This window comes from Cryptomeria japonica, chromosome 2, assembly GCF_030272615.1.
Source record: "Cryptomeria japonica chromosome 2, Sugi_1.0, whole genome shotgun sequence".
Classification (NCBI taxonomy): Eukaryota; Viridiplantae; Streptophyta; class Pinopsida; order Cupressales; family Cupressaceae; genus Cryptomeria; species Cryptomeria japonica.
The window spans coordinates 296,287,643-296,312,602 of NC_081406.1; the positions used below are offsets into that span (position 1 = coordinate 296,287,643).

The following is a 24,960-nucleotide window of genomic DNA, read 5'->3' on the forward strand; positions in this document are numbered from 1 at the left end:
ATTCCTTAAAGGAATTGAAACAATAATTTGATTTCCATCTTTTGCTAATTTAAAAAAATAAAATTTAACTAACCAATTATATAAATATAAAAAAAATTAACTTAAATTTAATTTGAAACGATATAAAAAAAGTAACTTAAATTTTTAATTAAAAACGATTTAAAAAAAAATGTCATCGAAATTAATCATTAACAAGTGTATTGTTTAAATGTAGTAATTAGAGGGAGATGGGGACCATGGGTCCCATCATCCCCTGCGGTCCTGCATGTGTAGGCTCGTAGGGAATGAGGGGCCGCGTGGTCCGCTCCACTCCCTTGCGGCCACTTATGGTGACCGCAGGGTAGTGGGGGGTACCATTAACCCTGCGGTTTTCAATAAAACTTGTGGTGGTTGTATTAAATATCGTGCGTGCATGCCTTCCGCTAGCCATCTCATGGCAATTTTTGGATGCTGTGCGTTACAATGGTTTAAAGTTTGAAATAAATTTTTATGTTATATATATGTGCATTTTATATGCAAGAGGATTACATTTCCAGATTATTGAAACTCACATAGAGAAGAATAGATAACAGGTATGTTAAAAAAAAAATATTAATGTTAGAGAGAATACAGATTAAGTTCCAGGAACAACATACAATAGAGAAATAACCAGAGGGATTATTTATTCCTTTGTTCTTTACATGGGGAGATTTATTCACAGAGAAGAGAGATAAATTTATTTGTACACACAGAGAAAATTTTTCACAGAGAAGAAATGTTAATTATATTTTTACAGAGGATTTAGATAACCAGAAAATGAGAAATCACAGAGAGAATGATCACAACGAGATCTATACATTTCAGATTTTAAACCAATAACTAGAGAAATGATGCTGGAGAAAGGAGATAAAGATAGTTTTGATTTTAGTTCTTCAGCAAGAATCAATCTAAAACTTAATAAGAGATTTTAAACGATTTAATCTAATTCCTATCAAGAATTTGAAATATATGGATCTAACTTCTTAAACAATGGATCTAATTCTTATCAAAATTTGAAACTAATGGATCTAATTCTTATCAAGAATCTGAAAATAAATGAATCTAATTCTCATCAAAATTTGAAACAAATGATTCTAATTTCTTAAACAATTTAATTTACTTCTTATCAAAAATTTGAAACTAATGAATCTAATTCTTATCAAGAATCTGAAAATAAATGAATCTATTTCTCATCAAAATTTGAAACAAATGATTCTAATTCCTTAAATAATTTAATCTACTCTAATTTGCAGCAAGAATAAGATGCATGAAAAAAAAATAAAAAACTAAATTTGAAAGAACCTGGGTGGTTGAAAATGGTGTAGAATCCTCTATGGATCTCCTTTGATCCTTCAAACTTGAAGAGAAGTCCTCCAAAGCAAAATCTTAGCTGAAAAATGAAAATATGACTACAAGAGAAATTTTTTTGAAGAATTTCTTTTATGGAATTACCAACTCCTCTTTTTGAAAACTTGTACATCTTTTATAAGAAAAAAACTCCAAATTCCACTACCTAATTTTTAATTAAGAAAATAGAGATTCTCTCCCAATTTGGCCTTCATGCAAATTGATTAGACTTAGTGGGAGGAGTTACATGCAAGGTGGTGGAGAAGCCTCTAGAAGCTTCTTATTCTTCCTACAACATGTGCCATAATTTGGGTGAGGAAATTTAAATAAACAAATAAAAAAAAAGTATATTTTCCATGTGCGTGTGTGATTTATTATTTTTATTCCTCTATAATATTCATTCAATAGTTTAGCCAAAAGAAATATAATAGAGTTTGTATTTTAATCCAAAGGTGATAAAGGAGGGTTGTGTCAATTACAAGCATTTAGGGTTTGCTTTAAAAAACATGGTAGAGCTGTAGTTTGCATTTATCTCATAGCAATCTTACAAACACATAAGATTCAAGAGAATGCACACATTTTCAGTTATAATATCAACTATTTGTGGAGGTAAAATTCACCAAAACAAGGGGTTTGAATAAGGTAAAACCCTATATAGCCACAAACACACCATTTTTTAGATTGTAGGTATAGTTATAGGTTTTTGTTGGAGCATGAAGTTTTCAAAAGTTTTGAGCAGACAAGCACAAGTTCTCTGTCAAAATCTGGTCTTGGTTCTTAGGGACCAGGTTGTCCCATGCCCTAGTCCTCCGAGACCATGGTACCTCACGTTTTTGTCCTCGTTGTTTTACTGCATATTTCATAGGCATTGTCCATATAGTCTCAGAGCTCCAATTTCCAATTTGCAGCTCATCACAGGTTCTCAAACTAGGGCGTAGAGCGTCCTGGTCCTATCAATTCAAGCTTAGTTTCTTATCATAAGTGCACACCAAAATTCAATTCTCAGGTCTATACTTGTTACCTCAATTTTATTATCATTCAGTTGACTGTTATTACTGTTTCGTCACTTTTGTTTACATTCTCACTATAGTTTTACATTTTCTTTGCATTTTACATATTCCATTTCATAGCAGCGAAGGAATAGAAACCCTAGAAGTATCCCTTGACTCTCTTTCACAAGAGTTAGTCAGAGAGAATCACTCCTCTGGGTGCTTTCGTATTCCAATGTTTGATGAAAGTGGGGTTAGGTCTTAATATTACCCGAGTCCATTGTCGCCCAAAACAATATCAACAATATGATCAATGACACATAACACTTTTAAACCTAATTTATCACATTGAACCATTCTCTTCAGCCCTTCACTCAGGGATATTGTCTCACTTTCCAGGTGTTCTTGGCATATCCATTGTTGAAGATTGTCAAATTCCATGTCAAGTTTTCCCAATTAATCACTAGAAACCTTAGTTGGTGAGAGTTGGTGAGTTGTCATCTTCATCATGAGGAGTGTAAGGTAAATGAGGATATACAAAATTAGGTATGCTATTTGTTGGATTAGAGGAAGTACCAACACTCACATGGAATAAGTTATTTAACTCGAGAACCATTAAATTTTGGGAAGCCCTAAGTCTATAACTTCTTCTCACTAGAAAATTGGATGTAGGACTAAGGGTGAAAAAATTCATGCACAAGGAAGGAAATATTGAGTGCAAAGATTTTGAAATCACAATTTTTTTGATAATGCAAGCTACATACATATGATTAAAAAATGCAACTTTTTTTGCAAAATGATTGATCAACCAATGAATTAAGCAAATATGATTTATGAATTTGAACACAAGATGCTTCAAGATTTGAAAATAATATGGAATAAGAATCATATTTAAACATGTAATTTAAATATTATGTAACCCATAAATTAATTTTAACACTATATCTAGGGTTTTATCAATTTAACCTTTAAATTGATGTGATTTAAATGTAATGTATAAAAGGTAAATTGAATTAAGTCTCTAAAAATCAGATCTGAACATAAGCAATCATAAATAAGCATGAGCTACGGGTTCATCAAAATGTAAAATGGTGAAAATTAGGGTTTCACCACCTTAATGGGTAAAGCCATTAATTTCCATGGGATCACCTTATATTAAGAGAAGGAAATTGGACTTGATTGATTCAATCCTAAAAGGACTGAACTCATATCAGGTTAATTCTTCCCTTGTTTGAGTTGGAATTGAATTGTAACTAGGATTAAGTTGCAATGTTAGATCTAGGACAAATAGGGGGATATTGACATAAAATAATAGTAATAGAATATTCTAGATGTGAGGCAAAGTTGTAAACTTGAATCTAAGGAGGGAAAATGGATCAGAACCTATGACAAAAGATTCAAGCAAAATTGTCAGGACTAGGGGCAGCAAGTCACCTTGGTCCTCCGAATATTGGGAGCAGAGAAATTGGATCTTTCCAAATTAGGATCACGCACAAAATCCACTGTCGAAAGGTTTTTAGAAATTCTTAGGACCGAAGGGAGTCGGTCATCCTAGTCTTATGCTTTTTGTGCATTTAAAATCTGAGTTTGATTGTCATTGTCTACGCTATTGGTTTCCTTGCTTGCAACTCCTGAGTCAATTCCCTACGCATAGAAAGAAGGAAATATGTTTAGTTGATGGGTGTTTGCCTTAGGTCAAACTCCAACTTAGGAATTAACCTTGAAATGATAATTGAAATGGAATTGGAATAGCACTGAAATAGAATGCTTTTCTTTTGAGGGAAAGGCTGATCTGACTTGAAAATGCCTAAACTTGATATCTTGATGGAGTATGTTTGAATCCTCATGAAAAGACTTAGAATTGAATATAAAATAACTTCATAAAATGTTGATCATGGATGCTTGAACATGAATGATTGGTCTTGACTTCACTTTCTCCAATTCTTGATGAATACTTGAATGCTTTCTTACATAAACTTGAATTAATCTTCTTAGAGTGTAATTGAGAGCTCACTTATGATTTCCTTTCTAATTTTTTAGTTACCATTGAGAGGGGTGGGCTTCCTTTTATTCATAACCATGCATTAAATGTTTGAATTTTCAGAGCAGGCCAACATAGAGCCAAATTTTCTAACCACATTCGGAGATCGTTGTGAGTTCCTACTTTGGGTTCTGATTGGGAGGACCAAGGTGTCGAGGGAATCTTGTTCTCGTCAGTCAGGACTCAGAATGGGATAGAGGCTAGATCATAAGTTGAAAATACAGATTTCAAGATGGCAAGAGAAACATTAAGGTAATCATTGAGCACCAGAGGCTAGAAGGCCAAGGTGAGGGCTAGAGGAGGATGAAATTGTATAAGGATATAATTTATGATGCTACAGGTTTTAATAAAGTTTAGAAAATTATCTTAAACGCATATAAAATGTCTTGTAAAGTATAAGAACAAATAGGTAAAACAAGGTCAATCTAGAGTTCATTAAGTGCAAAAAGTTGAATCCCTAAAAAGTACAAAAAGTGGAAGTGCTTTTCTTGATTTTCAAATTTGTCACAATCGGTCTAAAAATTTGAGGCTCTTGACCATCGAATCTTAAAAATTCTAGGAATATTAAATGTAGTACTTTAAGTCTAGTTTTTAAATATTTATTTTATTCCAATAACAAAATGATACAAATTGATTTTTTATAGGCATGCAGAAAAACCACTTTCAAAAAGCCACTTTTTTAGGACCATAACATGCATGTGTATGCCCACCATATTTTGACTTAAATAAAAGTATTCTTTTTTAATACTTTTGGGAAAAGATTTTTTAAGATACTGAATATTAATTATGATATTTTTTATAATTTTTTCTAAATATATATTTTTCATTAATTTTTTAGTGTCCCTAATTGCTGTTTTGAGAACCACTCATGTATGACCACAATAATTACCCTAAACAAATCATTTATTCGAATTTTTTCTTGTATAAATAATTGTGTGTAGATTGATATCATATAATATTTTTCCAAAAAACATAAAAAATTAAAAGTTACTAAAATATACAAAAACTTGATATTCAAGTTTATGACCTAGTTTCATTAGAAATCAATTAAAAAGTTATAAAAAATGACATATTTAGAAACTAGACATCATCATCTATGATGGGTTTTAATTTCATAAATAATTTCTAAAAAAATATTTGTCAAATTTAGGGTTTCTCTTGTTGTAATGACATTGTATTTGCAGGTTCGAGCTAAGGGTTGGGTTTCCAAACCTAATACAAAGGCAAAGATATGGGTTTCAAATTTCAAATATTATGAGATGAGTATCCACTCTAAAATGCAATACCTGTTTTAAAAAGGTGTGGGAATGTAATATAATTAGAAATAGGTCTCGTTTTGGAAAAAGAAATGGGTACCCATTCCTATGATAAAAAAGGGTACCCATTTTTTTACGAGTATAAATTTTAGTTTAAAATCTCAAACTTAAATGGGTCCTTATTTATATAGGCATCTTTTCTAAGTCTAAAACCTCTCCTTAAGTGGGACTCAACTTCTTGCACTTACCCTTCTAACATTTATTGGTGATTTTTTTAGGTATACTTGGGTGTATTTTCCGAAAGAAAATTTGAGGTTTTTGAGCATTTTCAAGAATTTAAAACTTTTATAGAGAAATAGTTAGGGAAAGCCATCAAGGTTTAATGCAACAACAACGATGGTGAATATGTCAAATATTATTTTTAGTAGTTTTGAACTTAAGAGGGGATTAATTTGTAACATCTAATACCACACAATTCATAAAAGAATGGTGTTATAGAATGATAGACTAAGTCATTATAAGAAAATGAATTATATGTTTCACTCTATATTTCTCACATATGGGCTCATATTCATAGATAGAAATACACAACTATGATCCACAGAGTAAGATGGCATATTTATTAGGTATTCAGTTGGTGTTAATAATTATCAATTTCTCCACCCAACCACACATGATTTGTTTGTTTAGAGAAGTGTTCATTTCGAGGAGGGCTCATACACTCATGTAACTTATCCATGTCTTCATTTAACATTGGAGTCACTTGAGTTAGACAACATATATTTTGAGGATATAGATCCACATAGGTAGATTCTTGATGGTGAGGAGTCTTTTTCCTCCACTTTAGATATTTAGAGTGATAGTAAGGATTTATCTTCTTCTCACAGTCATCATTTAGAGATTAATTATTCTTCTCTAGATTATTCAAATATAAGTGCACAGTCTGAACCATAAGAAAATATAGATTGTAGGTGATTGGTCTAGTGATCCATCAAACACCAAGTGGATATGCTCACAATTTTAGGGTTCTTCACGTCTTTGTTACTAATACCTTTGATAAATAGTCCTTTCAAGAGGCTTCTATTATTATTGAGTGGGATATAGATATAGAAGATGAGTATAGAGGAACCACACTTGGGATCTTGTCCCCCTTCCTAGGGAAAGGAAACCTGTTGATTGAAGTGGACTTGTTAGAAACAATTAATAGCAAATGAATAAGTAGATACACATAAGCCATAATTAGCTACAAAGCATTTTCTCAAAAGTTTCTAGTGTTGATTAATGTGGGAAATTTGCACTTGGAGCAAAGATGAACTCCATTTGATCCATACTTTTTATGTTGCAACCTATTGATGGTAGGTTCACCAGATAAATGAGAAAAGTGCTTTTCTTCATGGAGACCTTGAGGAGATATACATAGAGTAGCCATAGTTTTCTCTAGAAATTTTCTTTGGTTTGTAGACATTGAAAGTCTATTTATGGCTTGAAATAGCTCCTTGGGCTTGGTATATTGAGATGCATTCCTTCCTTCTCAAAATTGTGTTCTCTTGTTTCCATTCATATTTGAATGTTTAAATTTTACAGTAGGATGGATTACACCTAGTTCACTTTGTTGATAACCTATTGATCATGGGGAGTTCCTCACTCACCATTGCTTCATGATACATTTTTGATGATTTATTTGAGCTTGTTGTACTATCTTCTTGAGATTTATATATCTTAGTTTTTGTTTCCAACCACTATCACACAATTCAATTATTCTCTATATTTTCTCTCAAATTTTGACATGGCCAAGTGAAAGAAATCTTCAGTTCGCTTCCTAATTGGAGTCAAATTTCAAGCTTTGTGTTCTTCACTCTTTCTTGATGACACTTTTTAACAAAAACATATTGGGAATCTCTTCTACTTGACTCACATGACCTGGCCTAATATTTCATGTGCTATGGGCATGATCTCTCAATTCATGCAAGAGCCTTCTGAGTTGCAGTAGATAATAGCTAAGTAGATTCTCTACTCCATTCAAGGTACTCATAGTTTTGAGATTCGTTTGGTAATAAGCATTTATATCGACTTGGTGACCTATACAAATTTAAATTGATAGGTTATATTTAGGATCATAAGTCTACTTTAGGTTACGACCTATATTACCCCGAGTTTTTGGGATGGGGACGGTGGGATGAGTTTTCGGGATGAGAAATATTTTTGCCAATTTTGAGCACGACATAGGGACGACAAAGGGGACAACTATATAAAATATAGGGAAATTTTAAAATATATAGAGAAATTTAATTTTTCATATGAAAAATAGATAAATCATGTATATATACATTATATTCATATGAAAATATGGATAAAGCAGCTATATGTACATTATAGAACCTAAAAATACCACATTTGTCTTCAGAATTCATTGTCAATACTCAATATGCATTCATAATTGAAAATTCATTGTCAACATGCCATCACTTGTTTGATTTGCTGAAAATCTGTTCGCTTTTCTTAAACAATTATTGTCGATGTGAGATTTTGCCAAGATCTAGAGGCAATGGAAAGCACAAATAAAGACAAAATAGATGATAGGAATAAACTGTATTCTATCAAGATGCAAAATATGATCAACTGGATCATTACAAGATATAGATTGATTGCACATACAAACAATGTAGATGAGCCTGCTTATATAGGCAAGGCTATATGGATATGTGAGCACATAAACATGACATGTGGCTCAATAAGAAACAAGGGTAGGTAGGAAATAGGTGTGGGTGGGTAGGAGAAACAATATAATAGTCCACATGAGGTGGATCACCCACTGAATGTGGAGTGTAACAACAAGATAAGTCCACAAAAGGTGGAAATTCTCCTACACACACTATCCCAATGTGGCACAAACACCCAAGTGTCTCATACCCAAACTACTATTAAATGCATTTCCTAAGTAAACTTAAGTAAGGTGTAATAATATCCAAGATGAATAATTATTTACATCAACAGTCAGAAATAATTGTTTTTATCGCACGTATCGCATATCCTTCCCTTTTAAATATATGAATATCATATGGTAAGAGATGAAATATTTATATTGTTCCCTTTTAAAGTTTTAAATATATCATATAGTCAAACATGAAATATGGCCCAATATGAAACATAAATATTTATCGTTGCCTTATATTAATAATTTATCGCAGTCTTGATCTTCAAATTATATAAAATTTTAATATAAGGCAACAATATTATGAATTATCGTATAGTCAAGACATATAATAATTTGATATTGTTTCCTTTTAAATTTTTAATAATTGGAATGATTTAGGGAAAATAATTTGGGGCCTGTGTTTAGGATTATTTTTAAAAAAAATATGATATTTTTTAATGTTTTTAACTATCCCCATCCGTGGGGGACGTCAGATCGTCTCCGAGACGGATTGGGGACATCCCAGTCGTCCCCCTCCGTCCTTGGGACATATGAACGTCCCCCACGGCGGGGGCAAACATGTCCTCGTTTTCAAGACACCCCTACAAATTCCCACATTTTGGGGACGGGGGGAAACGTCCTCTGCTTGTCCTCAAGACTGAGATGTGGGTTTTCAAGTCCGGGACGCGTCCCCAAGTTACGTAGGTTATGACTTCTCACTTTGTTCAGGTCTTGTTTTTCAGTCAAGCAAGAAGAAGTTATTTATTGCTCTATCTTCTATTTAGGTTGAGTATTGGGGAGTTGTGAATGTTGTAATTAAGACTATTCAACTTCAAAATATTTTTCGTAAGTTTGATATTCAATTCAAATGGCTATTAGTCATCTTGTGAGACATTAGAGTTCTATTCAAATCTCAAGAAACTTGGCCCATTTTTAGAGCACCAAGCATATTGAGGCTATGTTACCTCGAGTTTTCGGGATGGGGGGATGAAGAAATGTGTTTCCAAGACTTTTTTTTTCTTGGAGCAGGGGACGACATGAGATGGCTATATATATATATATATAGGGAAATCTGAAATTTTTAATATATTCATAAATTATATATTTATATAGCATTATAACACAATAACATTCATCATAGCAACATAATAACATTTATTTAAAAAATGAGTAACATGGTAAATAAAGAAACCCTGATAAGGTATAAAGTACTACAAAAGCGTTCACGATTTATGTCAGATTGGCTTGACATTTTATTTTAGATAAAATGCCTTTGGAGTAGATACATAATAGTCCAATGCACTAAGACTTTCATTAGTCTAACCACAACAAATAGATAGTGCTTGCATAGCCTATTCAAAGCTCAAATCTCTTAAGCATTAATTCCAATCATAGACAAAACTAGTCTTCACAACATGCAACATGCAAGCCCATTCATTTATTAGACAAAACTAGTCTTCACAATATTCTCACTTTTTTCCAAATTAAGCTAATCTTCTCTCATTTGCTTCTTGTTTTTCTTTGAATTATATCAAGCATTTTTCTTCCGATTAGCTAAACAAATTTCGACCTAACTTTTCACTTTGTTTTGTTTTTTCTAACCTATTTTTTTAAGCAGAGTATTTTAGGTAATTTGATCTACTTGAAAAGATTTTACATATATTGTTCTATCTAAAGTGTTTTCCACCTAAAAATAGTTTGTTCTAATTGGTATGTAACAACTCTAGAAATTCAAGTTACAAAGATGATACTAATTCAAATGCAAGTTTTATCAACAGTGTTCTTTAAGCCTGAAGTCCATGTCATCATATTACAAAGTAACCAGAAAATGAAATGTGGGGGAGAGGCTTTAATGTTGCAGTATATGGAAAAACAATTATAGAATGGGTAACATGGTAAAGAAAGAAACCCTGATAAGGTATAAAAAATAGAGTTTATAAAAAAAATGGTTTTTAAATCCCTACTGTTGTTGTAAACGATCGTTGATCATCAGTACAGCTAGGGGACAACCAACGTCAATGGTCTCCGACCACATCATGGATTGTTTCCAAGTTTTTGGGGTGGCTTTAAAAAAATTTGCTTGATCAAGGACAACTTTAAATGTTTCCAACCATCCTCTTGTACCTGAGGCCATTTTTATTTTTGAAATGTGTGCCTTTAGGTTGGAAACAAGTTTTCAGGTAACATTGTATTGAGGTCGCCATACACTACATTTGGGAATTCATTCATGTATAGGTTATTTATGTCAACAGTTTTTAATCTTTTGAGAAGGCTGCTAACATTCTCACCAAAAAAAAATTGTTGGGGGTGTAGAAGGCTGCCTCTTAGGGGGATACCTAATCCTTACTTTGATTCTATTTTGGGAGGATTTTGATGTAAATGAGTATGTCATTACACTATATTTTTTTAAACCCATATCTTCACCCATCGAAGCTTTGCATAAGGGGGGGGTGTTAGTGTAGGTTTTTATTTTCTTAATGGGTATTTGTTTTTCTATTATCTAGGTTTTTCCTACACTTTTAAATTAATCATTCTAAGGTTAATAAACTAGTATTAGTGTGATTGGTGTAAGGTTTTGGAATCTTCTATGGCAGTTGCAATTATTCTTCTTGGATATTTTTGTTGTACTCTCCCTATTGGTTGTGTTTACCTCCTCCTTCACACTATTAAGAATATTATGTCATTGGGTTTATTAACTTGTGTTTGTTATAGTTTGTTAGTATGAACATTAGGATAATATAATTGGTTGTACAAGTGAGTGTTTGTATTATGAGTTAGAGTAATTCATCTATGTAAAAGGAGTGGTTGGAATCTTCTATGGCAGTTGCAATTAGTCTTCTTGGATATATTTGTTGTACTGTCCCTATTGGTTGTGTTTATCTCCTTCTCCCTCACATTGTTAAGAATATTGTGTCATTAGGTTTATTAACTTGTGTTTGTTATAGTTTGTTAGTATGAACATTAGGATAATATAATTGGTTGTACAAGTGAGTATTTGTATTATGAGTTAGAGTAATTCATCTATGTAAAGGAGTGGTTATAGGAACTTTCGTATAATATAGGAGGTGTAAGTCATGTAAATTAGTGTAGAATAATTCAAATTGTTTTGAATGTTATGTAGAATGAGCTTGCTTTAATTCTTGTGAGGATATAGCCACTACATAGAGAGCCTAGGATTTCTAGTTTGGGTCCCACTTGTTTTGGCTCACATACTATATTTGTATATTGAGTTTCTAATGATATTTTTTAGATTGAAGTCAAGTTTTGATAGTTTCAATTTAGTGTGTTAAAGTGTATTATTAGTTCTTCTAGAGATGTTTTATGTCATAGTTTAAAATTCCAATAAAAATGTCAAATATTGTCAAATCAAACCAAGTTTAATATGTATCATTGTGTTTAGAATAAGGTCTAGTTTCATGAGTTGTTAATTATCATGTAGTCAAAAGTATGTCAAAATATAAGTGTCAAAAAATATGTAAAATAAAAATTTGCTCAATAGAAAGTCGATGTACCATTGCTTGTACACAACGTCTATCTTTTTAGAGGGGCATTCTAAAACATCCTCAATGCTAAATTTTATAAGTAGAAAACCAATTAGAGGATGAAGTTACATGAGGTTGGAGGACAAGTAGCATCATCTCATTAGTCACCATTGTCGTGGTTATAACATTGTCGTGGTTATAAGGTTGTATTAGTGGCAAAACTATTTTGTGCCAAAATGACTAAAGCTAAGATCAATTTGTTGGTGGTAATAGTAACTGTCATATTATTAATGATCAAAGTCATAGTGATTTATAATAATGGCTACATATGTGACAATGATTTAGTCTTCAAACTTTTTATGTTGCGTGTAGTTGTGAATTATTGTGTTTGTCCCTAATTACAATTTTTGGTTGTTCTTGATTGCATGTGTTCATCTCCAATCATATTTTTTGGTTAGTTATGATTGGATGTGTTTATCCTCAAACATAATTATTATAAATAGAAGTGTGTTTCCCTATTCATAATTGATGACAAATAGATGTGTTTGTTCATATGCTAATTTATTATATGACCTTGGCTGGAAGTGTTTGTCCTTATCCTTATTCTATGGGTAGATGTGTTTGTCCTTATCTTTGGATAAATTCCAATAAGGTCAATCCTACTAAAGAAGCATAGTGAGACAAGTTTCACTATTATTTATCATGGGTAGATGTACATGTCCCTAATCATCATGTATTTTTTATTAACTACTGAATATTTACATCATGATATTTTCCCTCCACTTTGTAGTGATTTTCTCTTGTTCTACTTTCTTTCTTTCTGCCTTGCCTTACCTTTTTGCTCTATTTTGCTGGTATTACATTAATAGATTTTAGTTTATTTTCCACTTATATAGATTGAATGTATTGAATATGTATGTTTAATTCTCATGTTTTGGACTAGGATAAAGTATCACCAATAACTATATAGTTTTGACATACTACAAGTGGGAAACAAACTGTTCATGACATAGACTCATCAAACTTGTATAACTGCATCTTGAAAGTTTAAAGTTGCTTAAGATAATTGTGGATCTTACACAAATTGAGCGAATATATGAATTGAACTATTCAAAGTATAATTTAATGCATTAAACATATTTACCATCAAGTATGAAACTCTATCTTCAACTGGTATGAAACTCTATCTTAAACTGGACCATAAATAATGATTAAAATATCGCTAGTTATATTTTAGTACATAAACAATTTTCTAATCCCAATTTTGAAATGTACATAATATAATATGTAAATTAGTTTGTATATACCATGCTTTGTAAATTTTAAAGTATGTGAGAGGAGGGACTATACTCTTGCTTATTATTGGACACATTTATTCTAAGATAAAATTTAGAGATTTAATTAGTTATAAAATGTTGATTTGTAATACTAGTTTGATTGTTATCTCAAATATATTTGTCATCTAACCATGAGTTAATCTTTCCTTCAAACAAGGTTCCAAAAGATTTGATAGGTCAGGTCTTGAGGAATGTAGAGTGAGGGAAGAACATATCACCAAGGGAATTTAAAGATTTATTAATATAAAATCTTATATAAAAGATTTAAAAAGTAAGTTTAAAATAAATTAAGTCCATATCAATTCTTGAAAATTTATACTTGTAACTTTATCAATAGATAAGTATTTGCAAACGAGACTCAATGCTTAAATTTTTTGCTATAGATAAAAAATGGGATTAATAGGTCTAGGATCTTTTACAAAAATAGTATACAGGCAGATGCAAAGAGTTTCACAATCAGTGAAAATTTAAAAACAATATAAACCATTTCTATCTAGCAAAAATAACAAAAAAAATAGAAGCACAAAAAGGGAACAACAAATGAACAAAAAAATACAAATTAGTTGATGTTTGCTAACTTTTCCAAACCACTAGAAGCTTGTTATTCTTTATTGAGGAATTCCACTTTGTTGACGAATCCCTATTTTTGTAGTATATTTTTATATTATTTAAATTTGATGCCCTCCTAGCAAGTCCTTCCATCTTTTCTCTTTGACATTTTTGGAGTTCAAACCAAGAAATATATAAATTGGTGGTTGAATTATTTATGGTCTCCTTGTTGGAGGAGACGACCTCTACAATTTTTTTTCTTAATCACATCTTTTTTATTTTATTTTAGAGATACTCTACCCTAAGACTTTCCATCTATTCAAAGTGGCCTCAATTTTTTCCACCTACCCCAAATATCCTTGTCAACTTGAGAGTTTTGCCATTCCTTATTAAGCTTGGAGACCTCCAACTCAATCTCATGAATCCTCTGGTTTGAGTGAAGGGGGCCAAAAGTCTTGCTTGATTTGTTGGGTTCGGGAGGAGGAAAGACAACCTTTAATAAATACATTTACCTTTATCCTTTTCCACAAATTTGGTAGATTGAGCAAGTTGGGTGATCCCTAGGGAGGAAGACTTTTGAGTTATGGGCACCAAAAATTTAACAGTGGGTTTGATTTGGTTTGTCAATTACAATGGTCTTTAATTTTCCTTCTTTGAAGGTAGGGTAGACTCAAAAGTGGGGCCTTTTGTTAGCTTTAGTGGAACCAAAGAGGAGTTGTAAATCCTAGAGATTAGGGGTGGGGTTGTGATTTTGGAAGGTTGAAAGTAATGCAGACAATAGATAAGTCCTTTGAGGAGAGGCAAATCTTGCTTCCTCAAAAGGACTTTGAGGAGAAAATCCTCTAAGCAACTAAAAATCCAAAAAATAAAAGTTCACATTGATAATATGCCTAAAGTGGCTATGCATTGGGAAATGATATGAATAGAATACTTTTCTATCTATCTCAAAGCATCATGTACTTCATCATTGTTTTCACCACCTCCAAATGCTAGGTGGGTCACTCGTCTTGAAGTCATTTTGGATTCTCAACACCTATTCTTGATGCTTAAGAAAATTATTCAAGGCTTTGAGATTATGGTTTTTAATTATTTTTTGTGGTTTCACGCCCTCCTTGTTGGGCTTTATAGCTATTGTGATGATGTCTTTGTAAACCTTCAAGGACATATCTTTTACGTACATAGTGCCACTTTTACAAGAAGTTGTAAACTCCTCGATATCATTGGTACATGGCCATTTAGAGCTTCCAAATAAGGTGTTAAGTTACATTTGCTCGAGATATTCTAGACTTCAACATTGTTGCAAACCTTTTCACAATTGGATGGTTCAATTCAATGTAAACCCTTCTATGTCAAAACGTCTATTTGTTGGCTATGGATTACCCAAAAAATAGTTTGTGTTCTTACTTCTAGACACTTTGCCTTTATCAAAAGCAAATCCTTCTTGAGCTTCTAGGAAGTTCTTTCTTATTATCATTGGGCTTTGACCTTGTTTTCCAATGGTATTCCTAATCATGTTTTGTCTAGCCTTTCTCCCATATTTTTACATGTTAACACCACTTTGAATCAGAAGTGGTGGTTGGGATTCAATTTTTTATCCTTCTTTCTTTATTAATATTGCCTTTGATATTTTATGAGAGATACCTACATTTCCCAATGTGTATAGCCCAATATGTTATCATTGTGGGAATTGTGACATCAATGAGGTGTTAAAATTTTGGTGTTGTTTCAAGTGTGGTTCAAAGACCAACCTACCTCAGGGGGTTCTAAGAGGGGTAATGCCCCCTTGGCTTGGGGGTGCGTGTGTCATTGAGTTGGGACCTTCAAAACAAAATTTTATGATTAAAAATATATTTTATAGAGTAATTCTCAGTGATACATAAAAAACCCTATATTTGATGGTGGTAGTCATGTGAAAAATATTATATATTTTTATGTGGTAGCCATATGAAGATTGCATTGTAGTTTTTTTCTCTAAACAATAAGATTATTGATTCTTTGTTGCATGGACATTTCCCTGGCGTACTACCAAGATTTTACCATGTAATCCTTGTATTCGTGATTTACTTGATTGTTTTGTTAAATCGTTTAATCTCTTATTTATTCATAACTAATTTGAGTTGCAATATTTTATGATTCTAGGCTGATAATTTTTCATTACCCACCTAGGTTGGAAATATCTTCTATGGAGATATTTCTCTCCCTATATATATGATTTTTTTTTGGATATTTACAAAACATAAAAGGATTTCCTTAGTTTCCTCACTGATTGTTTTATAAGACGAGTTAGAAATAACTTTTGAATGTAGCATTTCAATAATGTTTTTGGAGTCTCATTCAATAGTCAAATTGGGAATACAATAGTCCTTGGCCAAAATTATATCTTGTAATTCCACAATGGATTTAGCGTAGATATTGATTTGAATCCCAATTTTCATAGTCTATGAGTTGGTCTTTCCTATCTTTAATTGGGCAACCCCCAATTGCCTAGCATAGGGTACTTTTGGACGATCCATCAAAGTTGTGTTTACTCCAATCAAGGTTAGGGGGTCCATTTGATATTTCTTCTTTTTAGGATCTTAGCAAAATCCACAACAAAATCCACATTTTTTGATGAATATTTCCTATTTGACTTTGCATTAATAAAAAGAAAATAAAACAATATTCAAAAAAATGACGGTGGTAATAAGACATACCCACGAGTCCAATAAAAAAAGACAAAAGGACGTAGCCCTGAAACATAACTAAAAATATTGAGATGGGGCTATGTTTAGTAGAGGAGGAGGATCTTGATCATTAGGTTTCCCCCAAATGTTTTTGCGGTTGGAATCACCATTAATTGGCCCCAAATTAGTGGGAGCAGTTCAACATCTTCTTCATTCTCTTCTTCAAGGTGTCGAGTGTGAATTGGTAGTATGACAAGCGACACATGAGGAATTTAGTGATCTTCAACTAGCTTGAGCCCCACCGAGAAGATGGAAGACACAAAGGTTGGGACCATCCTCCATGGATAACAAATTCCTTAGAATTTTGAGGCACAAGACGATGGGAGCAAGATTCATTATCTCCATGACTGTCTCGTAGGGAAGAGTGGTTGCATTCACAACAATGCCCATGAAGGGATGTGGAGTCAAGTGGAACCCAATTAAAGTGTATGGAGCATTAACCTAGTGGTCTAGTAGTTATTGTAGATGAGAAAAGTCTTCAAGTGTAACTTTTCTTTTTTGCATCTAAATTTTCATAAGAATAGTACAACACATGATAGCTTTAGTGTATAATGAAAAATGTTTATCATGTATAAATTAAAGAGAGTATCGTTCTTATCTTTCTATATATTGAAGATTTTTTTTTTGGAAGTGTCTTAAATATGGGTATACTTGTGAGGGACATAGGGCCAAACTCCGAGTAAAACCATGCACGAAGATAAAGAAGTTGACCTAAAAGAGGAAGAAATTATGAATCCAACTCCAAGCTTCTTGATCTTGAAGAAAAATCTAGAAGAAATGCTTGAGAGATTCCATATACCTAGAGAAGGGGCCTACAAAAGGGGCAATTAGGACTAGGAATGCTCTTATGAACAAGAGAAGTCCTTAAAGGAAGGTCGTGATATAATAAACACAAGGAGAAATGAGCCAACTTAGGTTCTAGTATGGCAGGTCGAATACCTCAGAATCTTTTTTGTCATATAATCGACACAAACAATGCAGCTGCTATGGGAATTAAGCTGATCCACCATATGCAAATGTGAAAACAACCTAGAATAACCTTTAGAAGACCTGTAGCTCCAAAAGAGAGTAATAATCCACCTTTTTTTTATTTGTCTCACATATTCCATGTAATGCTCGCCAAAATACCCTAGAGAAATTAACCATCTAATTTACAAATAGAGATTTTTTTTTTTAAAGCACCAATTAATACAACATAAATAATCAACTACTCATATGCATTTAACATTCATTAACATGATAAACAATTAACCACCACGAACACAATTACAAGAGCACATGCAAGCGGAAATAAACACAATACATCAATAACATTCCCTAGGGTATCTCAACGTCATTACCTATAACATCCTCAAGAACATATCAACCTAAACGTACATCAAATTTACTACCACACTCTAGAGCATTCCAATCAACTAATACTATCTCTTTTCATGCACACATAAGAATCATTCACTAATCTAATTACCATGATTTCCACTTATCAATAATGCAAATCACATATAACTCTTATAATTTATTTTAAGAGCACGGATACCAAATGTTCTTAATCTCAATCTCATATTCAACAACCTAACATCATTATACCATTTCCAATGCTAATTATCACATTACTAATCCATTTCCTTAAGCATCACAATCATTCACACAACACTAAGTGTATAACCGTAGAATCAATTCCTTTAATAAGCATTATCAAAGTTACCACATTACATTTTCTTACAAGTATAATAATCATGACCTAATGTATCATCTATCATTATATATATATCAACCATTTACATTATTAGATCATAAATTTTACAATATACAAATGCCACATGAATCATATTACAATAATCTGCTACAAGAATCCATCCATGAGCTGCAACGAAAGAATCCACATCCACGTGCAAGAGCAACCAATGAAGAACATCCCAATGGAAGAAGGCATCAAACCATCCAACCATGTGGAACCATAGAAACCACCCTTTGTTTTAGGACATGACACAAGATCCTACACACTCTAGGTCTAGGTTGACACCTAACAACTAAATGATGCAACCAAAATCATAACACAAGGCTAACTCATCGCCCAAAGTAAACATAAGACCTCCAACACAAAATCTCCAGAGGCACCTTGCAAAACAAGACTCAAGGTGCTATGACATACATGTAGGGAAAGAGTGTCATCACATGTAGCCACCCTGAGAACCTGTCTCGATATTCGTGATACTCATACGGAGCCGTCTCAACCTTTGAGGATATCTAGGGAGTTCGGCTTGCTTGGATCACCAAGGTCTACCCAACCATTCTCGGATCTATAAATCACCCCAGAGATATGAGTTGAGGCCACAAATCCAATTCTTATCTTATTGTGGTGATTTACCTCTACCCATCCCATTAAGATTAACCATTTATGTTATCACTTGATTACAAGACAAACTCCCAATGAGATATTTTGGCGGTCTAGACCTTGGGTAACTTAGCAGTCTAATCCTCATGACTCCAGTCACCCACTTGAAATCCCACTCCCCCTAACATGCACCTAGACCTTAGGGTAACAACAATGCACAACACATAAACAAGGGCTCTCAAATAATCTAACTGGATAACCAAGGTTTATCAATCAATATAAACTCACGAGACATGAATAGCATATGTCATTAACCTTATAAACAACATGGAACACACATCATGCATATAAACCATGATACCAACAAAATGAGCCCAAAGAGTAATAACAAGAAGGCATAACACATCTCGCAAAATTTGCCAAAAGGTATAAGCCATTTTTTATTAAAAAAAAAAAATACAAAGGTTCAATAAAATCAATACAGTTTCGGTTAACCCCGGGATACCCAGACAACATCAAAATAAGCCTCTGGTAAAAGAACAAAACCGGAAACATCAGATCAGATTGGCGAAAACTTCCAAAATATTGTTACAAAACAATTTAGCGCATCTGATAGACAGATTAGTGCATATACATCTTAGTATAATGCCTATACTCATTGAAACAGCGCATATGAACAATGGATTAACTCATACAGTTAATAGTAGTGCATTCGATAGACGAAATAGCGCATACGATAGGTAAAGTAGCGCATATAACCAATTAGCACATACGCTCAGAAACATAGATAGAAAATGTATAAATATGTCAAGGTATAAATAACTCTCAGGGCCAAATTGAATATCGAAAACTCATCTAGTAGGGACGCCAAGGCAAATAAAGACCAAGGAAAAATAAATAAATTCAAAACAAGATCGATACATAAATACAAATCAAGCTCCCAAGACGAGACTTTTGACATCTCAAACTGACAACTCAAGAACAATCACTCATATAAACCCAAAAGCCAAATGTATGATCAAGAATAAAGAATTCCCCAGCATTCCAATTCAAACAAGGTCATAGAAAACTCTATCAATCCACAGAGCATTCACAGAGAAGCCAATGCCATTCACAGCAAGAAAAAAACTCAAAAATAAATCTAAATAAATGTATCCCCAACTATATGATATAACCATATTATAAACAATATTTACTCCATTTCCAATAGTTTTTCCCAAATATCCTGATTACAATCTTTTCAGCAAACACAGTGCAAACATTCTCCTTTCTAGAAAATAAAATACATAGGGAGAAGAAAATCTCGAACTTGGAACTTGAAGTAATGGAAACAAAATCCGATGAAGCGCAGTCTACGATTCCAAACCAAGCCAAGCAACACCAAATCCAAAGCTCCAGCCAAGGATATAATTCGTAGAAGAAAACTCAAGAATTGCTAACTCGGCAAATGCACAGGCGACTAATTAAATGGAAAATCAAAGCCAAACTATACAAAAATGTTGGCCAATCAAAATAAACAATTAAAATATGTTTCTTAACAACCCTTCTCAAAACCCAAAGTAAGAATAATAAAATCTTATTGAATTAACCTATCCAATAATTTAGCCAATAGAATAATAGGGCAGGTAGCGAGAATATATTAATTGACCCAAAAGGGTAAAAGAGAAGTAATAATATTATAATCAACCAATGATAAAATAAACCATGGGCACAATTAATTATAAAAGCCCATTAATAAAATAACCAAATGATATAAACAACTACCCACATTAATATAAAAACAACAAACATATAATAAATAATCCTTGGTATTAAATCATTAAATTTAATATAAAACCAAGGGATAAAATAATGATAATCTCTCATTAAATTATTACTAAACATTAATATCAATTATTTTATTTAGTTTATTATAATCTATTTAAATCATTAATTTAATTTAACATTATTAAACTATATAAATCAATTAATTAATAATTAAACCAATAATCATAACACTTCAAATCAAACCAACATAGGATAACTTAAGAGAGCACTATATGCTAAAACATCTCACACCAAGACACCAAATTGACAAGGGTAATCAACTTAAACCTAGAGTGTAGAATGGGTTTTCATGTCATTTCCAATCAACTTGTCATTGGGATAAGACATGCTCAGACTTGTGAAACGAAGTGGAGTTGATGTTTGATACCTACAAACTTGTCACCACCAATACATATACAAAAACGTATGTAATAACATTTAACGTAAATAAACAGGCAAGTGAAAAGAATCACAAAATCATATCATATGACATTGCGAGCATGATATGACATTGTCTCTATCACGAATACACTTAGAAGATAGTCACGACAATCAAGCACCATCATAAACATCATTGTATCCAATATAATCATGATTTAGGGTTAGTACATCATATAATATCATCAAATCAATATACACAAATATAAATCACACATATAAGATGAATACATAAAGATCATCAAATAAAAGTCCATCATCATAATAGTCTATGAATATCATCATCTTCATGAAATCATAATGTCAAGTACAAATATAATATGTCTGTCATAAATAACGAAGCCTCTATATCATAAATAAATCCATAAATACCTATCAAGAACATCTGAAAATAGTGTATCATGCTATCACAATATAATCTAGCACAAAAGAGAATATGAATTAGGGACATTCCAATGAACAACTATTTGTCTTTGAGTACAATGAGAGGTCTTTTAAGTTGTTTGATTTGAGTAGCCTCCACATTTTCTTGAATATTTTGTATGGGTCAAGGAGGAAATTCCACGGTTTGCTTATGCTTAGAAAATCCTGATTATTTCTCTCTATTCATATTTTCTAGCCAATGTGAGGGAGATCCTGGGCCTAGATCCTTATGCGAAGTCCATCGAGTGCTAAACCATTTTAGCGCCTTTTGTTTGATCTTGCAGGAGTAAGGGCAGTCTATTAACAAGTGGTTCACTATTTCTTCTGCTTATTTGCATAATATACATCTATTGGCCAACAGAAAGCCATGAGCCTTTAGACTATCTATAGTGAGAATTTCCCCATGGCAGCAATCCACCAGGAAAAAAAGTGGATTTTGGGGATGAGATTGTAGTTCCATATTTGGTCCCAAATAAAATCTGTCTATTCATATATTTTCCACCAATTTATACCCATTTTTGACGGCATAGGTGCCCCTAGGATCAACAGTCTTAATTAGTTCATCTTATCTAGAAATTAAATTGAATGTGTTTTCTTATTTTGTCAATTAGATCAGTTAAGGCCTCCATGGTCTGTAACACCTGTCATATTTTGGAAAATTTTCCATATGGTTTTTTGATTCTACTATTTAAAATAGTCCTTAATAAGCACCCCAAGCAGTCCACTCGGTCCCATGTTGGCTGCTGCATTCCCTCTTTAAAGTTTGGCACAGGGTTGTCATTGTTCTAGTGGGGTGTCACAGGCGAAATTAAATTTTATTTTTTTAGAAAGGTTGGTGGCCTTTTGATATAGTAATTAAATTGTTAAATATCATTAAAATTTTTAAGTTGTTAATATTTAAATAATACTTATAATATTGAATAATGAATATTTATTATTGATGATCAAAAATTAATTTTTTAAACTGAAATATTAAAATCCGAATATAAAACTGTAAATATGATATTTTGTTTACAATATTGTTAATAAAAATATTATATTTTAATTTTTTATAAAAAATAAATTTTTAAACAACATTGAAATTTGAATTGTTAAGAAATTTTTGTGTTTTTATTTCTTATAGGTAGATGAGGGATGTTTCTTGATATTTGAAGTTCAAATATTTTTTTCACACATTTAAATCAATTTTTTTATACTATCGATTGTTTAGATCTCGTTGTAGTTGCCTAGGCTGGATAAATTGTTTTTAGATGCATGTATTTTTTCTTAATCCTGTATCTATTGCATTGGCAGGATCTGGTGTCACTATTGATGAGACAACACGCAAAACCTCTTGGATCATGATGGCAGCCATATTACCTGCCATCACTGCGCAAATCCCATTGATTTTTAACTTGAAATCAGGAAAGCATGTGAATGTTTTGGTAGCATGCATTATTTCACTTTTGTCATTCCTGGTTTATTGTGTATATCAGGTATGTTGTTTCCATTTATTCCCCTCAAGAAATCTTTTAACAATGTAAATTCTGTGTTTCTAGTTGTCTACACTGGTTCTAGCGATTCTCTAATATATTTTTTGTTTTCTTCAGTTTGGCTTATTTTTACATTTCCATCATTATAATAATAATTAGCATATTTAGCTTCAAATTAATATGTTTGCTGAATAATTGTAGTACTATTTTGTATTCACAAAGTGGTTTTAGCTATCTGATAGGGGGCACGATCTTGACTTCATTCCTTATGATGTTGGAGTCTTGCTAAATGGGACTCATTAAGAACCTTTCAACTTTATCAATAGATCAAAGACCCATTGACCTATAACACTCTTAAAATAACATAACAATCGAAACTGTGAACTACCAAATTCCAAATATATATGATACATTTCTATATATATTTTTAATAATAAGTGAAAAATGATGTTTTGAAAGACCCTCCAAACTTTGGCACGATCAAGAAATTAAAACACATAGAAACAATCAGTTAAGATCAGCTACTAAAATAAACAGTAAAGACTTAAGAATAACCGAAAGGCAATCAGAAGATAGTAAAATGTCAATAAGACATAGAAGAGGTCAGATCTGTGGTCTTACATGCTGTTGAGGGCCATTGATGCTTCCCATTCCATTCTTTGGAGATGATTACTCATCCCATTGACATGGGATTTGTGTCTTCAGGATTATCTTGGCTTCTTGTTCTTTTACTTGTACCTCTAGTGTCCACCCTCAAAAAACCATCTTCTTCATACCAACCAGTTCCCCATTCAGCTGTTGGCTTTCGGTTTCAATTCTCGACAAATGGGTTCGTTAATGGGTTCGTTGAGAGCCTCAAAAAGACCCCTCACGTGCAGCTTCTGCCCAGTTTCCTTCGGACCTAATTGAACCCCTTTCGAATCGATGCACTAATAATATTCTTGGGGAAACTTGATTATTCCTTGATGGTGATTATTGATAAGGATGGCAAGAGGACTATTATTAGAATCTCTTACGTACGTCTAATATTAATATGAAACCGGGTAGAATATAAAATTGAGATCCACTTTCATACTAATATCGGAATACGAAATTATCTAGAGGAGTGATCGTATTTGATTAACTCTTGTAAAAGAGAGTCAAATGACACTTCTAGGTTTTTATTCCTTCATTGCTATGAAAAGTGAATGAAATATGGAGATGTGTTGAAGTGATGCAAAACTATGGGTAAGGTATGAATAAAGTAAGCACTTAAGTTGTTGTAAATGACTGATAGATAATCATAAATGTTGTAAGGAACACAGAACTAGGTAGGGAATCTGATTAAAATCTAATGTTGATCTGGTGTGACTAGGGCGACCCAGTGTCTTGGTCTTTTTTGGTTGAGTTGTTGTCAAAGAATATTTAACTTGAACCTGTCTGGAAGCCACTTGTACAATTTGATGAAAATTGTTGAGGACGAGGGCACCCTAGCGCATTGGTCTTGGGATAAGGGCGACCTAACACCTTGGTCCTTGAAAACCAAGTCCAAATTTTGGGATTGGGTGGCTCCTGATACTATCTGAGGTCTTGCGACTCTATCGGGTACCTGTAGCTGCACAAAAGAGGAAAGAAAGGGGGTTGTGGATAGGGGATTTCCTTAGGTCAAACCTTGGGATTGGAATTAACCCTATAATTGAGTTGAAATCAAATTGGAAAGATTGTTTTTTGAGGGCTAGGCTATATCTGGAATTGAAATGCTTGAATGTAGATGATTATACCTCCAATAGGCGATGTAATGTTCTTAGAATAAGTCTTCCATGTGTTGATGCAATAACATGATAAATCACA

General features: G+C 32.6%; 1 protein-coding gene across 3 annotated transcripts in view; it reads left to right on the forward strand.

The window, feature by feature from the left end:
- LOC131032582 (sodium/calcium exchanger NCL2) overlaps positions 1 to 24,960 on the forward strand; it is a 50,691-nt gene that overhangs the window by 18,187 nt on the left and 7,544 nt on the right. For all 3 annotated transcript variants that reach the window (XM_059216585.1, XM_059216583.1, XM_059216584.1), the window contains exon 4: positions 22,952 to 23,133. In XM_059216585.1, the coding sequence (XP_059072568.1) occupies positions 22,952 to 23,133 (182 nt within the window). The remainder of the gene's footprint in view (positions 1 to 22,951; positions 23,134 to 24,960) is intronic.